General features: G+C 46.9%; 1 protein-coding gene across 1 annotated transcript in view; it reads left to right on the top strand.

Annotated features, from left to right (window-relative positions):
* Galm (galactose mutarotase) overlaps positions 1-14,516 on the top strand; it is a 61,255-nt gene extending 46,739 nt beyond the window's left edge. Inside the window, exons 5-7 of the mRNA XM_048416068.3 lie at positions 10,477-10,618; positions 12,220-12,394; positions 13,198-14,516. Coding sequence (XP_048272025.2) covers positions 10,477-10,618; positions 12,220-12,394; positions 13,198-13,275 — 395 coding nt within the window. The 3' untranslated portion in view covers positions 13,276-14,516. The remainder of the gene's footprint in view (positions 1-10,476; positions 10,619-12,219; positions 12,395-13,197) is intronic.
* The last annotated feature ends 3,539 nt before the right edge of the window (positions 14,517-18,055 follow it).

Raw genomic sequence — 18,055 nt, 5'->3', positions numbered from 1 at the left:
AAAGTAGAGAAGGAATTAGTCTGACTATGAAAGTTCTTCCCAGGAAAAAGCTACTAGAGAGGCTAGAGAAGACTGGTTTTTGTTTGTTTGTTTGTTTGTTTTTAGTTTTTGAGACAGGCTCTCTCTGTTATGTAGCTCTAGCTGTCCTGGAACTCACTATGTAGACCAGTGGACCAGGCTGGCCTCGAACTCACAGAGATCCACTACTCAGCTTTTCATTTTTCATAGGGTTTCACTATGTCTCTCAGGCTGATCTCAAAGTTGAGATATTTCTGCCCAGTATTACATGCAGCACCATGCTTGGCTATAGGTTACACTTTTTTCTGTTTTGTTGCTGTTGTCTTGAGATAGGGTATTACTGTTTACCCCAGTGTGGCCTGAAACTCAGGGTGATGCTCCAGCCTCAACCTTATAATGCTGAGATCACAAGTATCTATTACCATGCATGACTTAGAGAGTATTCTTTTTTGATTTTGTGTGTATGGGTATTTATTTTTCCTGCATGTATTCTGCGTACCATATGCAAGCCTGGTGCCTGCAGAGGCCAGAAGAGGACATCAGATCCCCTGGAATTCACATTAGCAGGCACATTTGTGAGCTACTGTATGGGTGCTGGGATTGAACCTGGGCCCTCTAGATGAGCAGCCAGTTTGCTCTTAACTGCTGAGCCATCTCTCTAGCCCTTAGAGAATATTCTTAAGTAATCAGTTGGACTTTACCAGAGTGTTGCAGGAGTCACAGAAAAGGAATTCCACTTATTAGAAAAAGCCCAGACATGGTAAATCTGGGGTGCAAATTTCATAGTTTCCACATACCTGCCTGTGGCGCACATGAGGGCATACGAATTTTAAAAAAGGAAAGGAAGGAAGGGAGGGAGGGAGGGAGAGAGAGAGAGGGAGAGGAAAGAAAGAAAGAAAGAAAGAAAGAAAGAAAGAAAGAAAGAAAGAAAGGAAGAAAGAAAGAAAGAAAGAAAGTCTTATTTTGGAACTCTTCCGAATTCCCTTGTTTGTTTCTTTGGTTGGTTGGTTGGTTGGTTGGTTGGTTGGTTGGTTGGTTGGTTGGTTTGTGGCACAGTATCTCTATTTAGTACTGGCTGTCCTGGAGCTCACTATGTTAACTAGGCTGGCCCTCAACTCACAGAGATCCTATGGCCTCTGCCTTTTTTGGTTTGTTTTTCAAGGCAAGGTTTCTCTATAGTTTTGAAACCTGTCCTGGAACTCGCTCTGTAGACCAGTGTGGTCTCAAACTCACAGAGATCCGCCTGCTTTTACCTTCTGAGTACTGGGATTAAAGGTGTTCTAATTTTACATCAAGGCATAGTTTTTAAGAATTAATCCTCTGGAGGAGGGGCATGGCTGGAGAGATGACTCAGTGGTTAAGAGCACTTGACTACTCTTGCCAGAGGTATTGAGTTCAAATCCCAGCAACCACCTGGTAGCTCACAGCCGTCTGTAATGGGATCTGATGCCCTCTTCTGGTGTGCATGAAGACAGAAACTCATACCTAAAATACACAAATATAGCTTGAAATTAAAAAAAAAGAATTAACCCTTTCCAACCTCGGCTTAATGTCGCATGTATTACCCTGAAGAATTTGATGCATTCATGTGTGCTATGCTCAAGCATGTCATCTGTCAAATATGTGCATGTAATATGTGAAGCAGCCCACAGCAGCAGCTTACTACAGGAAGGGATAAGCAGTCGCTGACTCACAGTTTACTCAGTATGGACGAAACAGGCCTACAGTGTGCCCTCACCATCGTCATGAAATTCCACGGTTCTTTTATTCCTAATAGTCTTCTGTGATTACCTTATGAGGAAGTATTCATAATCCTTAGGACAGTCACAAAGTTTAGACTGTGAGTCAAGTATGACTTTAAGAAAGCTCTAAGTGGCCGAACCATGGTGGTGTACGCCTTTAATCTGAGCACTTGGGAGGCAGAGGCAGGCGAATCTCTGTGAGTTCGAGGCCAGTCTGGTCTACAAAGTGAGTTCCATGATAGCAGAGCAACCCAGAGAAACCCTGTCTGGAAAAAAACAAATCAAAACAAATATATGTATGTCTGTACATATATGCATTTATAATAAAGGACTTCCAAAACCAAAATCACATTTGAAAAATTGTATAGTAAACAGCTTTGGTAAATATTTTGCAAGAGGAATGAAATACAGAAACTTTAGATTGACCACATGTGTGTCCTATTTTATGTGTCTTTGCCAGCTTCTCCACAAACTGACTTTATTATATTCATTACATTTATTAAAGTCTACAGTTTTAAATGTTAAAAACAAAATGTACCCAGGAGATCCCCACCATCTAGGATTTGCCTTAGAGAGCCAAAATTAGCTACTAATTCTCCCAGATAACAGTATAGTGGTATATTATTTGTGTTTTAATAAAGCTTGCCTGAAGGTCAGTGCAAAATAGCCTCACTAGTCAACTATAGGCCAGGCAGTGATGGCTCACACCTTCAATCCCAGCAGCCACACTAGTTAGCCACAGAGGCTGGGCGGTGGTGGTGAGACACGCCTCTTATCCCAGCACTAGAGAGGAATATAAGGCAGAATGAGACAGGAACTTTCTCTTTCTCAGTCTGAAGATTTCAAAGAGGTAAGAGTCTCTCTACTGGCTAACTGCTTTTGCTTTTCTGTTCTTCAAGTGGAACCCAATATCTGTCTCTGGGTTTTTATTATTTGTGCTGCATAACGGTGCAGAGGACTGACTGGCAGACACGGTGCATGCTCCTGCTCTCGTGTTTGTAGCGCCACCTCCTGGGGAGTAGTGTCTCTGCAGGGGAAATAACTCCGTCTTTGTACAAGTGTGTGTGCTACGAGCATAAGGATCTGAGTTCAATCCCAACATACAGAAAAAAGCCAGACATGGTAGCACAGACTGGGGAGGCAGAGACAGGTAGAACCTTGGGGCTCACTGGGCCAGCCAGCCTAGAGTAACAAGTTCCAGGCCAGTGAGAGACACTGCTTCAAAAACTAATGTGGGTAGAGAGGGCATGGGGGTCACGCCTTTAGTCCCAGCATGAGAAGCAGAGGCAGAGGCCAGCCTGGTGTGGTGAGGCCGTCTCAAAAACTAAACAAAACAAGCCAAAAATTTTACCATAACTCAGCCCATGAAAAAGGCCTCAGAAATTTCCTAAGATAGAAGAAACATAGCCAGCATGGATCAGGAAGTGTTGTCGGTCTCTTAATCCCTCCACTGTCTACTAAATGGCTTCACATTATAATCACACATAACAAAATCTTACAGTACATTAGAGTATAAAACAATGTAAATTGCAGTTTTGTTTTGTTTTGTTTTTCCAATGAGAAGTCTTCACATCTGAGACAGCTGGAGTGCTGCTCAGAAGAAAAGCCTGCCCTGCTTATTTCCACCATCCAAGGAAGCGCAAAAGAGGAGTGACTGAGGGTCTGGTAAGAGCAGTAGAGACGGATCCGTGGATAGAGTGCATACTGTTTGTGCAGAGGACGTGAGTTTGCTCACCAGCACCCTTGGTCACGTGGTTCATAACCACTGATACCTCTGGCCCCAGGGAATCTGCCTTCTGATCTCCTTGGGCCCCTGCACTCATGTGCACATACCCCAACACAGACACAGACACACACAACAGAGAGAGAGAGAGAGAAAAAAAAATCCTTTTTTTAAAGAGTAAGAATAACAAAATAAGCATATAGCCAGGCGGCGGTAATGCACACCTTTAATCCCAGCACTCTAGAGGCAGAGGCAGAGGCAGGCAGATCTCTGTGAGTTCGAGGCCAGCCTGGTCTTCAAGGTGAGTTCCAGAAGAGCTAGGACTGTCACACAGAAAAACCCTGCCTCAGGGGAAAACAAAAGCATGGGAAGTAAAAAAATAATAATAAAGACCCAGACACAGTGACACACATCTGTAATCACAACGTTCGTGAAGCTGAGGTGGGGAAATGGTGAATTTGAGGCCAGTGTTGACTGTATAATCATTTCCAGGCCTTCCGGGGCTAAACAGAAAGGCTGTCTCTAAACAGCAACGACAGGGGCAGCAGGTATTGTGGTTTTAAAAAGAGGAGCTACTTCACTGGAGAGAAGGAAAAATAGTAGACAAACCAGGGCTGGGAATGTAGTTCAGTGTAGATTGCCTAGTATTTGTGAGGTTCCCACTTCAGTCTCTGGCACTGGGTGTGTGTATGGGTGGAGATAAAGCATTAACAGCTCCGTGTATTCTTGTTCAATACAAAAACCAAGAAACAAATACTGAGAAATCACAGAAAGATAAAGTCAAAAGGATTATAACGATCCCTTTGAACATGTGTGTCTGTGTGTACATGCAGCCATGTGCACATTCAGAAGCCAGAGGAGGATGTCGGGTATCGGTCTCTGCTTTATTCCCTTGGAACTGTCTGTCTCTGAGCCTGGACTAGCACAGTGGCCTGCAAACCCCAGGATCCCTCCCGATTCCACCCGACAGTGCCGTAGGCTCTTGTGTGCACAGCCATACCTGGCTTTTTATGTGACTGCTGAGGATTTGAACTCAGGTCCCACGCTTGCTCAGCAAGTTGCCTTACCGACTGAGCCATCTCCCCAGCACAAGAAATCTTAAATAGACCAATTACCATAGAGAGAGAAAAAAATCAGCGCAGAGAGTTTTCTTTTAAATGCCTAGGGATAAATTTAGAAACATCCACTAAGACACATTGAGTGCAAAGATGGTACAGAAGGCTACCCGATGTGAGGGTGCCGCGTGCACGCCCTGCCTCGTGACGAGCTTGCGATGGCTCCTGAAGGGAGCGTGGGGACTAAGCGACAGAGACTGCTGTGGAAGGAAGTGGCTGTGTGAGGAATCGTGACGTTCTTTCATCATACGGCGTTTCGTGCCGTCTACATCCGTCGCCGTGGAGGTTCACCACATGGGCAATTACCTTGTCAGAATTCTTTTCCAGAGAAAGGCGTGGGTGGTTTTGCATTTCCCAGGCCGCTGCCTTTCTTGTCTAAGACTGACTGTGGTAGCTCTTCGTGCTTCCCAGATTCCCAGGTGGAGAACCCAGTGCCAGGATGGTCTTGCCCGGGTGACAGTGTCTTGCTCCTGCATCAGGCACAACAATTCTGGAATTTAAAAAGGGACGTTCTCTTTTATCCAAAGGTTCCGTTTTCTCTCAGCATGTCGGGACCCACAAAAGCAGAACTAAGGACGTTAATAACCGAGCTGGTTCTCTTTTCGCTTATATAATTATTTCAATGGTTATGGTTTTTTTTATTTGTTTTGTTTTTGAAATAGTATCATGGAGCCCTGACTGGCCTGGATCCTGCCATGGAGACTAGCCTGGCCTTGAACCCACAGGACTCCTGCAGGAGAACACTCCTACTTCTGAATGTTGGAATTAAAGGTGTATACCACCTGCCCAGCTTTAATTATTTTAATGCTCTCCTGACCTCTGTAATGCCGAGCTTGCGATGCTCTGGACTTGGCATTGGTTGTATGATGACCGCCATATCTCTTCTCTGCTTTGCTCTTGGTCCCCACACAGCCGTGTCCTCGGATGGGACTGGCCGCTCATCTGTGCCATTGTGATGAGGTGGGGGATTGGGCTTGCATACAGGGAAGCTATGCTCACCAGCGCATAACTCCCTGAGTCAAGTGGCCGACCTTAGAATGGCCATATTTCTCAGCTTTCTCTTGACTGACCCAGTCAGCTCATTTGTTCCAGTGGTATTAACTGTTTCCAACACCACTTGGGAAGTGTCTACAGGCTGATGGGGATGTACTTGGAACAGGGTGATTGCTGGTGTTCCTTTATCTAATACTGGCCCGCAGTGGTTTAATAATCTCATCCAAGAGGTGGTGGCACATGTCTTTAATAACCCAGCACTCAGGAGACAGAGGCAGGAGAATTTCTGGGAGTTTGAGGCCAGCCTGGTCTACAGTGAGCTCCAGGACTGTCAGGGCTGCACAGAGAAACCCTGCCTGGGGCCAGGGGTGGGGGATCACTACTCTCAGAATTTATATTAGTGTCTGGTCATCATTATGAGCTCTAGGATAGAGCAACAATCACCCTTTATCCTACTGAACCCTTACAGCCATTATTTTCCTCATCATTGTAATAAGTACCTGGCAGAAAACAACCTAAGACTCTCTTTTGGCTCATGGTTTAAGAGGGCATGGTTAATTACTGTGGGGCTTCAGGTTGTGGCAGCTGGAGCCCGAGGCAGCGCGTTCCTCACATCCGGATGATTACAGTGCTCAGCACCTGCCTCCCTTCCCCCTTTTTATTCAGTCTGAGACTCCTGCCAGTGAGACAGACACCCATATGCAGGGGCTTTCCTCTTTGAACTCTGTGGAAACGGCTTGACAGACATGCGGGTGTCTCCTGGAGGATTCTAAATCCTATGATGTTGGCAAGATAGCTAACCATCACAATTTTGGGGTTTTTTTTGTGTTTTTGTTGTTGTTGTTGTTTTTCAAGACAAGCTTTCTCTGTGTAACATCCCTGACTATCCTGGAACTTACTTTGTAGACCAGGCTAGCCTTGAACTCATAGATACCTGCAGGCCTCTGCTTCCCAAGTGCTAGGATTAAAGGTGTGTGCCACCATCACCCGGCAACCATCACAATTCTTAATGAAAAGTGTGTGTTTCCTTGATTTATTTTTCTTTTCTTTTTTTTTAATTTTTATGATTTATTTATCTTTTATTTTATGTGCATTGGTGTGAAGGTGTCAGGTCCCCTGGAACTGGATTTTCAAACAGTTGTGAGCTGACATGTGGGTGCTGGGAATTGAACCCAGGTCCTCTGGAAGAGCAGTCAGTGCTCTTAACCGCTGAGCCATTTCTCCAGCCTCTATTTTTCTTTTCTTGCACTTAAAAAAAAAAAATTCAGGATGGCTCAGCAGAGGACCTAAGTTTGATTCCCAGCATGCATGTCAGGTGTCTCCTAACCACCTGCAACTCCAACTCCAGGAGATCTTAAACACTATCCAACACTCTCTTCTGGACTTCACAGACATCTGCACTCATGTGCACATACAAGCTTTCCAAAAAATATTTGTGTATATATAAACAAGTGTGCATTTTTTTTGTGTGTAAGTACAGGTGCATGCCTGCCACAGTATGTGCATGTGTGGAATGTGTGGACTATGTGACGTGACTTCATATGTCAGCCCTCACCTTGTGGACTATGTGACATGACTTCATATGTCAGCCCTTACCTTGTTTACTCCTCTGGGGTTGGTGGGACCTGGGAGAATGGAGCCAATAAATGAGGCAGACGAAAGTCTCATACAATAACCAACTTTATTCAGAAGTACTGCTGTCTGGGGGGGGGGCAGCCTCCAGCAGCACAGGGCTTTGAAAGGAATCCAACGGAGGCAGCGTAAACTAGAATCTTCTACCTGAAGGCATTATAAGAAAATAAACACACACACTCTTGATGGCTTCCTTCTTTATTCTCTCTCATCTCTCATGATTTTCTACAGCTTTTATTCCCCAACAAAGTCTTCCAGGCAGGACAAGAGTCAGAAATATTGCATTCCATTTCTCAAGTGAATGATTACAGGTAAAAGCACGTTTTTCATCCCCCTTAGATGGTGAGAAACAGAGTCATTCCAGTGACCCCCATACAGTACATCTAGATCATGAGTGAGCAAGAGACTTTGTTCTCAGTCAACTCTTGCGTTGGTGGGCTGCAAACTGCAGTTACAAAGAAAGTCACTCACTTCATGATGAAAGGTCATCTTAGAAGGAATTGTAAGGGAGTCACAAACCTAAACTTTTATACATTAAAAAACAGTCAGTCAGCTGAAGTTTTAGTCCTCAGGGTACACACCCATTCATCAGTAACAAAAGGTTGAGATCAGGAATTGGTGAAAGAAATTTATCATCTTGCAGGCAAATGGATGGAGCTAGAAAACATCATATTGAGTGAGGTAACCCAGACCCAGAAAGACAATTATTCTATGTACTCACTCTTAAGTGGTTTTAAACATAATCAAAGAAAACCAGCCCACAAATCACAATCCCAGAGAACCTAGACAACAATGAGGACCCTAAGAGAGATACATGGATCTAATCTACATGGGAAGTAGAAAAAGACAAGATCTCCTGAGTAAATTGGGAGCATGGGAACCTTGGGAGAGGGTTGAAGGGGAGGAGAGAGGAAGGGAGGGGAGCAGAGAAAACTGTAGAGCTCAATTAAATCAATTTTAAAAAACTAAAAAAAAAAAAGAAGAAGAAGAAGAAATTAGCCATCACTTTTGATTATTAACCAGGCCTCACAAGGGCAGCTAGCAACAATCAGACTGTAGCATGACGGCCGGCTTGTTGGGGTTTCTGTCCTGCCCGGTACCCCACAACCGGCAAGTCCCAAAGAAAATCACACATAGTCTACATTAGGTTATAAACTGATTGGCCCATTAGCTCAGTCTTCTTCTTATTAACTAATTCTTACATCTTATGGTAACCCATAACTCTTGTCTGTGTTAGCCATGTGGCTCAGTACCTTTTCCAGCTGTCAGCTCACATGTTGCTTCTTCGGTGGTCTGGGCCGGAATGGCCAAGGGAGCTTCCTGCTTCCCAGAATACTCCTGTTCTCATTGCCCCACCTCTACTTCCTGTCTGGTTGACCCACCTCTACTTCCTGCCTGGCCAATCAGCATTTATTTAAAGCATGATTCACAGAATACAGACAATTCTCCCGCATCAGGCCATTTTGTATTTTCGACCCTAGCCTAATGAGTCAAACAGCTCAGCTATGTGTCCTTGTGAACTCTAGCTTGTTTTCCGGGGTTATTTATCTTAAAACTATTAGCAAGGCATCTGTTCTAACCTGAAGTTATTTGGAGCTTTGTTTTAGCTAATGATACATGACTTCCTATTTTCAACATTAAGAGAATTAGAGCCAGCCTGGCTCCTGGACTCAGGTGCTGTCCTTTTAATCATTAACCTGAGCTGCTCCTGAGGTGGACCTCATAGGCCTTAGCTGTGAATCGTATCCTTATACTTCTTTTTAGTCATCAAAACTCTGTATAGGCTGTCATTATTACCAAATTAATACTGCTTAGGGAGGGGTCATCTTGAGAATCCACAGGTAAAAATGCCCAGTAGAATGGGTTGTTTCCAAGAGATAAACACACTGTATTACAGCAGTGGAGATCTCCCCACATCCACTCGCACCATGCTAGATACCAGAGGAAGAGAGCTGCAGCAAACACGGAAAGGCGCAGCAGAAACAAAAGACACTCGGGGATCTGCAGTCCCTCCCCTTGCCTAAACGGGATCAGCCCGTCAGAGGGTTCCCTTCCGCTGGGCTGACACCTGGAACTTCAGTTACCCCTCGCTGCTCCTCTGGCACGGCCTGCAGCAAGAGCGTCGGCAGTTCACACACTGAAGGTTAAGAGGAGTCACAGGAGTAAAACTGCAATCACAAAGGCACGTGGCAGATGTGGCAGACAGGCTGCACATGGCAAATCATGTTTTCCATAGAGGCACATAAACACATAACAACAACCAGTTGTAAGTAAATTCGCTCCTATCTGCTACACCTGGGGGAGGGGCATAAAAGCGCATTCCAAGAACATTTTATGTCTTTGAAGAACTGAGGTCCCAAGACTCTTATTTTCTTGGAGTTTTCTCTCGAGCACTCGGAGTTTCTTCTTAGATGCACTCCTCATCCAACCGCGTTCTTGGACCGTGTTCTGCCTGCACTTTTGCCCTTGTTTGAATTTTAGTCTCTCTTGTCCCTGCTGCATATACTAGGACAGCTGGCCCACAGCTTCCCAGAACTCTCCCGTCTCTGCCTCCCATTCTGTCACAGGAATGATCGGTTTACAAAGAGTGCTACTGAGTCCAGCTTTTACACGGTTCTGAGCATTTGGAGTCGGGTCCTCAAGCTTGCAGGGCAAATGCTTTACCCACTGTTCCATCTCCCCAATCCAAATTTTTTTGTGTATGTACTTTTTTATTTGGGTTTTTGTTTGTTTTTGAGACAAGATCTCATTTGGGGTCTCTCTACGTAACCCTGGCTGTCCTGGAACTCACTGTGTAGACCAGGCTGGCCTTGAACTCAGTGACGTCCACCTGTCTCAGCTGCTGCCACTGAGTGCTGGTTAAATGTGTTTGCCACCACAGCTGGCACATTTGAACTTCTGATTCTCCTGCTTGTGCCTCTGTGTGCTGGGATTCCAGATGTGAACCATCACATCTAGTTTTGTGTGGTTCTGTGAATTGAATGCAGGATTTTTTTGCATGTTCTGGAAGCCTCTACAGCTGCATCCCACTCTTTGTCCCCTTCACATTGTTTTAGACTCTGCATTTGGCAATCAGTTGCATAGTCTGATCCCGGGAACCCAGCAACTCATTCTCCTACTTGGAATCCAGGTTCCCTTCTCCTCCACACATTGACATGAAGGCAGAGAGACTAGAAGCCGTAGGTCTTCAGGACTGTGTATATAAGCTTTGTCTTAGTCATGACCACCTCTGTTGTCTCCTATCTCTTCCCAGGAGTCATTGCTCCAGTGGAAGGAACTGCATTTGACCTGAGAAAGCCAGTGGAGCTTGGAAAACACCTGCAGGATTTTCACATCCCTGGCTTTGACCACAACTTCTGTCTGAAGGGATCCAAAGAAAAGCATTTTTGTGCCAGGTTGGGAACTTTGTCCTTTTCGCCTCTGCAGAGAAGAAACAGCAGGTTCTTATGAGGAGCATTCGCTATGACAGTTTCGACAGCACCTCATAGGAGCAGGGGTCAAACGCCACCTGCCATAGCTTTGTTAAGTCCTCTGCCACTAGTGAATTCTCTAGAATGTAGCCCCCCCCCTCCAACCATGCATCCTCCCTGGCCCTCTACCCAGCATCCTCTCTGGCCCTCCACCCCTGCCTGATCTATAAGCCCCTTTTCTCTCAGAGGCCCTGGTTCTCCTGTTCTGGGCACCCGTGCCTTCACTGACCCTCCTAGTCTATGGGACAGAGCTGGAGGCCGCGCTTCTCTTGCAGCTCCCGCCACGCCCACCTCCAGTTTGATAGACAAGTGAGGGCACACATTCTGTCAATGTAAATCCTGTTCCTAGGGTCATTTTGATTGGGAATTCTGATAACCTAATTACACGCTTGGCACAAACAATTAGTCAGTCTATGATTGTGGACTCAAAGGAATCTAGGGGGGAAGGTGACTCAGACCCCTGATAGAGACAAGAAGGACTTTCCAAATCTCTAGGAACCAGGGCTTCTTGGGTTTTGCCTGCTCAAGACCCCTTCCTACTACATACCTATTATGTTCCCCTCCTCAGTGCCTCTACCCAAAGAGCCCTTCCTGCCTTCTCCCCATTGATTCAAATCCTGAACCCTTCTTCCCAAACATTTTTTTTCCAGCCTTTTGGTTGACAACATATTTGTATTTTGCATTTAAATTTTTAAATTCTATTATTATTAGTGTGCGCTGGGGTGGGGGACAGGGGGAGGAGGGGGGTATCTTTCAGAAATTGACTCTCAGGGTCAAGCTTGTACAACAAGCACCAGCACACCAGCATTCTTTGTTTGAATGAGTTCTTGTATAATTTGCCTCCTGGCAAGACTGTGTGACACAGGCCTTTCCTTATATCCCCTTGGCAAAAAGTACAGACCCAGCCAGGCCAGGTGGTGGGAGGCAGAGGCAGGCAGGTCTCTGTGAGTTCAAGGCCAGCCTGGTCTACAGAGTGAGTTCCAGGACAGCCAGGGCATTTACACGGAAAAATTCTGTCTCAAAAAAACAAAATAAACAAACAAACAAATCTTTCAGAGCCCCATGGCCGGACATGGGGGCACAAACCTTTAATCCCAACACTCCAGAAGGAGAGGCAGGTGGAGTTCATGAGTTCCAGTGCAGCCCGGGCCACACCCTTGGGAGTATCTCAGTAGCGTGGCAGAGTGCTCACCAGCGAGTACAAGGTCCTGGGTGCTGTCTCCGGCATCACAACAGAATCTCAGGACCCCTGAATTGCCTCTCTCCAGCCTCATTGCTCCTCCCTGACTCCCATGATGCAGCCATCATCCTGTTACTATGCCCCAAAGAGGTCGAGATCATCCGAGAAGCTGTTTCTGAAGGTCCTTAAAGCCAACAGCTCATGTCTCCCCTGTGACGCTTCCAGAATCTTCGCTCTTATCTCCCGCATCCTTCTTGCTCCCATTGTACAGCCAAGTCTGATTCCCATCCCAAAGCTAGTTCTTGGCCTTTTCCTTCCCCACTGAAAATGGCTTGTCTATCCCCAGGGTGCGTCATGCCGGAAGCGGGCGGATCCTGGACGTGTACACCACCCAGCCTGGTGTCCAGTTTTACACTGCCAACTTCCTGGATGGTACTCTGAGGGGCAAGAATGGAGCAGTCTACCCCAAGCACTCCGGTTTCTGCCTCGAGACCCAGAACTGGCCTGATGCGGTCAATCAGGTAAAGCCTCAGGCTGGTTTATCAGGGTCACGCTGATCTGGTGTCACACAGTGTAGCAGATCCCAGCACTCAAGTCCATGTTTCTGATTTTCATTTTATACAACCACAAAAAAAACCCACAGCCAAGTAACTGTTGTTAAAAGCTCAATTTTTGACTGGGCAGTAATGGCGCCCACCTTTAATCCCAGCAGTCGGGGAGGCAGAGGCAGACTGTGAGTTTGAGGCCAGCCTGGTCTACAGACCTAGTTCCTGGACAGAGAAAACCCTGTCTCAAAAAACTAAAAACAAAAACAAACAAACAAACAAAATCTGCACTCTTCTTGGGGAGAGGTGTTTGGACAGTCTTGTGCAATGGAGGTCAGGGGACAACTTTTAGGGATCAGTTCTCTTCCTCCATGTGGGTTCCAGTGGTAAGACTCAGGCTGTCAGCCTTGGACTCAAGCTCCTTTACCCACTGAACCATCTTGCCAGCCCACACCATCTACGAGACCTCCAAAGCCTTTCTTCTCATTTCCTCTTTACTTGCTACTTAGAGTGCTTACTGCTGCTCAGACTGTCAGCCATGGGAAGGAGTTTGTGTGATGACCCCGTGTGACTTGGTACGGCCACGGTGGCTGGCAAGGTCTAAGTGCTGACCCCGTGTGACTGTTGGTACGGCCACGGTGGCTGGCAAGGTCTAAGTGTTGATCCCGTGTGACTGTTGGTACGGCCACGGTGACTGGCAAGGTCTAAGTGCTGACCCCGTGTGACTGTTGGTACGGCCACGGTGACTGGCAAGGTCTAAATGCTGATTTCCTCCACAGCCCCAGTTCCCCCCTGTGCTGCTGCGGCCTGGGGAGGAGTACAACCACACCACCTGCTTCAAGTTCTCTGTCGCTTAAAGAAGGCTGAAGATGTAACCCGGTCCCTCCCATCCCGGTGAAGACAGAGAAGAATTAAAAGTGATCCTGCGTGCTAAGTCGCGACCATAATAGTCAGCTTGAATACTGATTTCCTTTTCCAACAGCTGGAGCTGGCTTCAGGCCACGTCTCATGACCAGCTGTGTTCTCTGTCTAGGTCAGAGAACAAATTAACTCTGCTACCAGTGCCTTCCTCTAAGGCCTGACACTACTGGAAAAGTGGCCTCCATACTCTAATGCAATTATAGGCTCCATCTCTCCACCCTGGCTCCATCTTGGCTCTTTTCTTTAAGCCTTCCTTTCTTTGATGGAACTCTTTGTTTTTCTGTCTCCTCTCTTACCTCAGACTACCCTCCAGAAATTAGTAAAACAGTTTTAACCCGAACTTGAGTTCAAGCTATGAGAATTCATCTCCTTTGTGCCTCTGTCTACCTCAGTCTGCCTAAACATTCCTAGGGTCTCCGAAGGGCAAGGAGGGGTTTGGAGCCTGCCATCTCAGACTTACTTTAGGGGCGTCAGGGGTGGCTCAGCAGAGAAGAACACACACTGCTCCCGCAGAGGACCAGGTTAGCTCACAGCTGCCTCTAACTCTAGCTCCAGGGGATTGGGTGCCCTCTTCCAGCCTGCACGAGTACCCACACTCATGTGCACACACCCACACCCACATACACACAATTCAAAGTGAGTCTTTTTCTTTTCTTCTTAAGTAAGGAGTTTATTGAGAGTAGGGTAAAAGGGAGGGAAGAGAGAAAGAAATGCAGAGAGGAAGAGGAGGAAGGACCAGCCTGCCTCTTCAGAAGAACAACGGGAAGAGTAAAAGTAAATCTTAGAGATTAAAAAAGATTCACTTTAGAATCACTAGAGTGAGTTGAGCTATCTTTCTATGGTGTGACTGAAATCGTAAGATCCAAATATCCAGAAGTATTTAGATTTTCTGCCTTTGAGGTCAACTAGAAGCCCAGCTAATGTGTGAGAAGATGCCCAGGCCTAGAGGGCAGGAGATGGGGGAGAGCACCTCACACCAGCAGTGCCTGGAGGGTTAAACTTGGCACGAGGAGCAGAGGCGACGACGTAGAGATGAAATGGCTGGAGGCTTCTCTTTTCCTCAACGATTGCATAATTGGTGATGGGCTTAGGAGCGCTGATTCTGAAAAATATATATATATAGTTTATGTTATTATCTGCTACAGGCAGTTGAAATAAAACCAGAATTTCACCTTCAGGAACTCGTATTCATTTGTGTGTGTGTGTGTGTGCACGCGCGTGCGTGCGTGTTTGTGCACTCCTATGTGGAGGCTAAGGAGAATTTGGAGCACCTTCATGTTCCCTCTCCATCCATTCCCCTCAGCCATTCTTGTCCCTGACTCTGAGCTCACCGTTTTTCAGCTAGGCTGGCTGCCAGGAAGCCTCGTCTGTCCTTGCAGGGTTACAGGTGTGCACAACCGCCCAGCCTCATTATGTGGGTGATTGTGGTCCACTTGGGTAACCATGCAGGCACCGCAAGCACGGTTACTCACTGAGCCATGTTCCCAGCCTTCATCCTCTCACCTGCGGTACAAAGGGGCAAGATGAATACACGTCTGCAGGGAAGACCTAAAGTTGAGATAGGAATCAAGTTCTTTTTCTTCCTGCCTGGGACCCTCCAAAGATGGTGGAGCATGAGGAAAGGGTGAACAGCAAATGCTCAAGCAGACCAGAGCCCTAAGGAACAAAAGCTGGGAGCTCAGAGCTGTGGCCTTGTTCCTCTTCTGCACTGCACTTGAGCAGACACAAGCTGAACACATCATTGCTCAGAGCTCCTACTCCAAATTAAGCAAAACTGCCTCCCAGGTGTGCCCCCCACATGGGTTTAGTTCATTCCAGGTATAGTTTCAGTTGCCAGCTGAGGGCGGCCATCACAGGCAGTAAAGAATCCCTGGAGAGAGGAGACTCCTGCCGGTCGAGCTGCCTGAGAGATGCCTTGCACCTACAATTTGAATATATTTTGGTCACCAAAATAAGGGTGGGTGTGGGACTCCATTGGTAGAGTGCTTGCTTCGCATGCATGAGGACCGGAGTGGGGCTTTAATAGCTTTCCTGAGCCCCACAGTGGGACATGAGCTTTAAAAGGTAGGAGGCTTTGATGAACCTCGGTGACTCAGAGTGGCATATAAATCAGATTCACACAGTGCTAGAGCAATCACGAGGAGAGCAGGGGAGAAAAGAAGCAAGCAATGTCAGGGTCACCTGAACACAAAATGTGGCAAAATTTGTGTAGGGCTACAGAAGAAAAAAAATGACACAAAGCTCAGTTCAGTGAAAACCTCTGAAAGGAATGAAAGACTGAGAACCGTTCATGCAGGGAAGCGAAATCGCAAATGAAAAAGGCAAAGTTTATCCCAGGGAAGGGATGGGCGGTTACCCATCTCTCCAGAGTAACCTGTGCACTTTTCTCTCCTGCAAGAGTATATACCAAAGATGGAAATAGTTATACATTAAAGCCAAGGCATAGAGGTGGCAGATCTAGCCACCAGCTAAGAGCCTATCAGTGCTGGGGAGCCACATGGAGCAGCAAACAGGGCTTGCATCTGCACCAGCCTGTAGAAGGCCGCAGCCACATTCTCCATCATCAAGATGGCGCTGACATCTGGCTTCATCACCAGGTGAACGTACATGTGTTGGTATCTTTTCATTTCTGTGTCCCCGCCTACTCCCGAGGCATCACCTGGGACTGGGAGCAGTGGACCAATCCAAGAATGACATGTCCGAAGCAGGGTCTGTTTTATATATAAGGGATGGGTTCCATCTTATCTGGGTCTCCGCCATGTGGCTTATGCTCTAACTCCCAAGAGGCATAAAGCTTTTCTGCAGAAGAATCCTGTGTCCCGCGTGGTTCTTTCAGGCGAGGCCGAGCGCAGAGCATCTGGTGCTGAAACCCGGGACGCCGAGGAACCCTGACAACTACTCGCACCGCCGGAGACCCCTTGGACACAAGGAGGATTCAGAACTACAGGCATGCATGCTCAGAGAGGTACGCCCTAAAGTCCAGAGAGCATATCAAAAACTGAGCAACAATGGGAGGTTATGCGCACACCCAGATAAGTTAAAAATGACCCTCCGGTAAAGAATGGGGGAGACAGAAAAGAAAATAAGTTAAAAAGGACCCCCCAATGATTCTAAGAAAGTAAAAATGGGGGAGAAGGCTGATTTACAAGGTCAAAATCTTTATGTTATGTTGTTCATGTTGTCTTTTGTGTACTGGATAGGAGAAAGATATTTAAACTTAAAAACTGCTAAGGATATGATGTTTTGGAAAAGAGGTTCTGTTTTCGTCTCCACAGAAAAGGAGAGCCTAAGGGTGTACTTGGGATTTATGTGGTTTGAATCACCGAGACCTCCTGAAATGTTGTAGTATATACCCCTAAAATGCAGCGGCCCAATAACAACAGGAAGCAGCCAGAGAGACTAACGACGCCCAAATTCCCTAAAAGATTAAATGAGGTCCTTTCAATGGTTGCAGAGCAGCAAACCTGCTTCTCTGAGTTCTGCTTTGCTCCGTACACCGGTTTGGGCTCGGAGTGGGTGCAGCTGCGGCTGGAGCGGAGCTTTGCTCGGTGGCTATGGTGGAGGGCACGTTGCGTCGGCTCGGTTGGTGCCGGGAATGAGAGCGGTGCCACAGGCAGCCGGGCCAGAGGGCTTACAGTGTACCTGGAACTATGAGGGTCTCTGAGGCTAAAATGGCTCTGATTCCATTTGGCTATGCTAAACGATGCTGACTTCAGGCAGGGCTGGTCGTAATTATCATAATAAAAGCGCAATTAAGGTTTAGATACAGTAAACAGGCAGTACCGTATTACATCTACATAGTGCGACTTAAGTTTTTAAGAACTGCTTAGCATTTTAAGAACTCAAGTCCTCCTAAAAGATTGCTGTGTATATGCTTGGCTTGTCTGGTGTTTCAGGATCCGCAGGGAGATGGATGCGAAGGGCCCTTGGATTTTGGGGTGATTGGGTCGTTGGCTGGATCTGTGAGAGTTTATAGCAGCTTTTGCTGTGGCACAGGTGTTGAGAGTTTGCTGGTAGGGAAGCGGCCCTGTTCGCCGCCTCTCCCATCAGCCCCTTGAGCCGCAGCGGCTCTGGCGCGGACCTTGAGATGTTGCCGGCCTGTGCCTCCTCGGTCTGCCGCCACACTCCCCCACCAACACAGCCGCGGAGGTCTGGGCTGGCCCCGCGGGGAAGGCGGGGGCGCCTGGGGGTGGAGCCAGGGCCGCACACAGCCCTTGGGTGGGGGGCGGGCTCTGGAACCCAAGGCCACCGTACCGGCAAGGAATACAGGAGCCAATAAATCTTAAATCTAATATCAACAAACAGGGCCTGAGTTTTTCCTAGGCGCCACTGGGACAGCACAGCCTATACCATGAAAAACAGAGACCCTCAATCAGTTATCTACCACAATGGCTACGGCCCTGGATCAGCAGGCTACCATAGATACATCTATTAGAGGTAAAATAATGGTTCTTAATCAAATAATTGACCTAGTACAAGAACAGGTGGATATCTTATGGCAGCTTGCCCAATTGGGCTATGAATAAAAAACTCCAGCCTTATATGTGACCAATATACCATATAAGAACTTTATAAAAATGGCTAACTTGTCCCGAGAATTGTCTTTGTATCTTGCAGGAGAATTTTGATGATTTGCTGTCCTCCTTGAGACGGTCCATCATGACAATCAACTCCACACGAATGGACATAAGCTTGGCCGAAAAATTCCAGTCCTGG

Source organism: Myodes glareolus, chromosome 6 (genome assembly GCF_982192425.1).
Source record: "Myodes glareolus chromosome 6, mMyoGla1.1, whole genome shotgun sequence".
Classification (NCBI taxonomy): domain Eukaryota; kingdom Metazoa; phylum Chordata; class Mammalia; order Rodentia; family Cricetidae; genus Myodes; species Myodes glareolus.
This window is presented reverse-complemented; position numbering and strand designations above follow the sequence as displayed.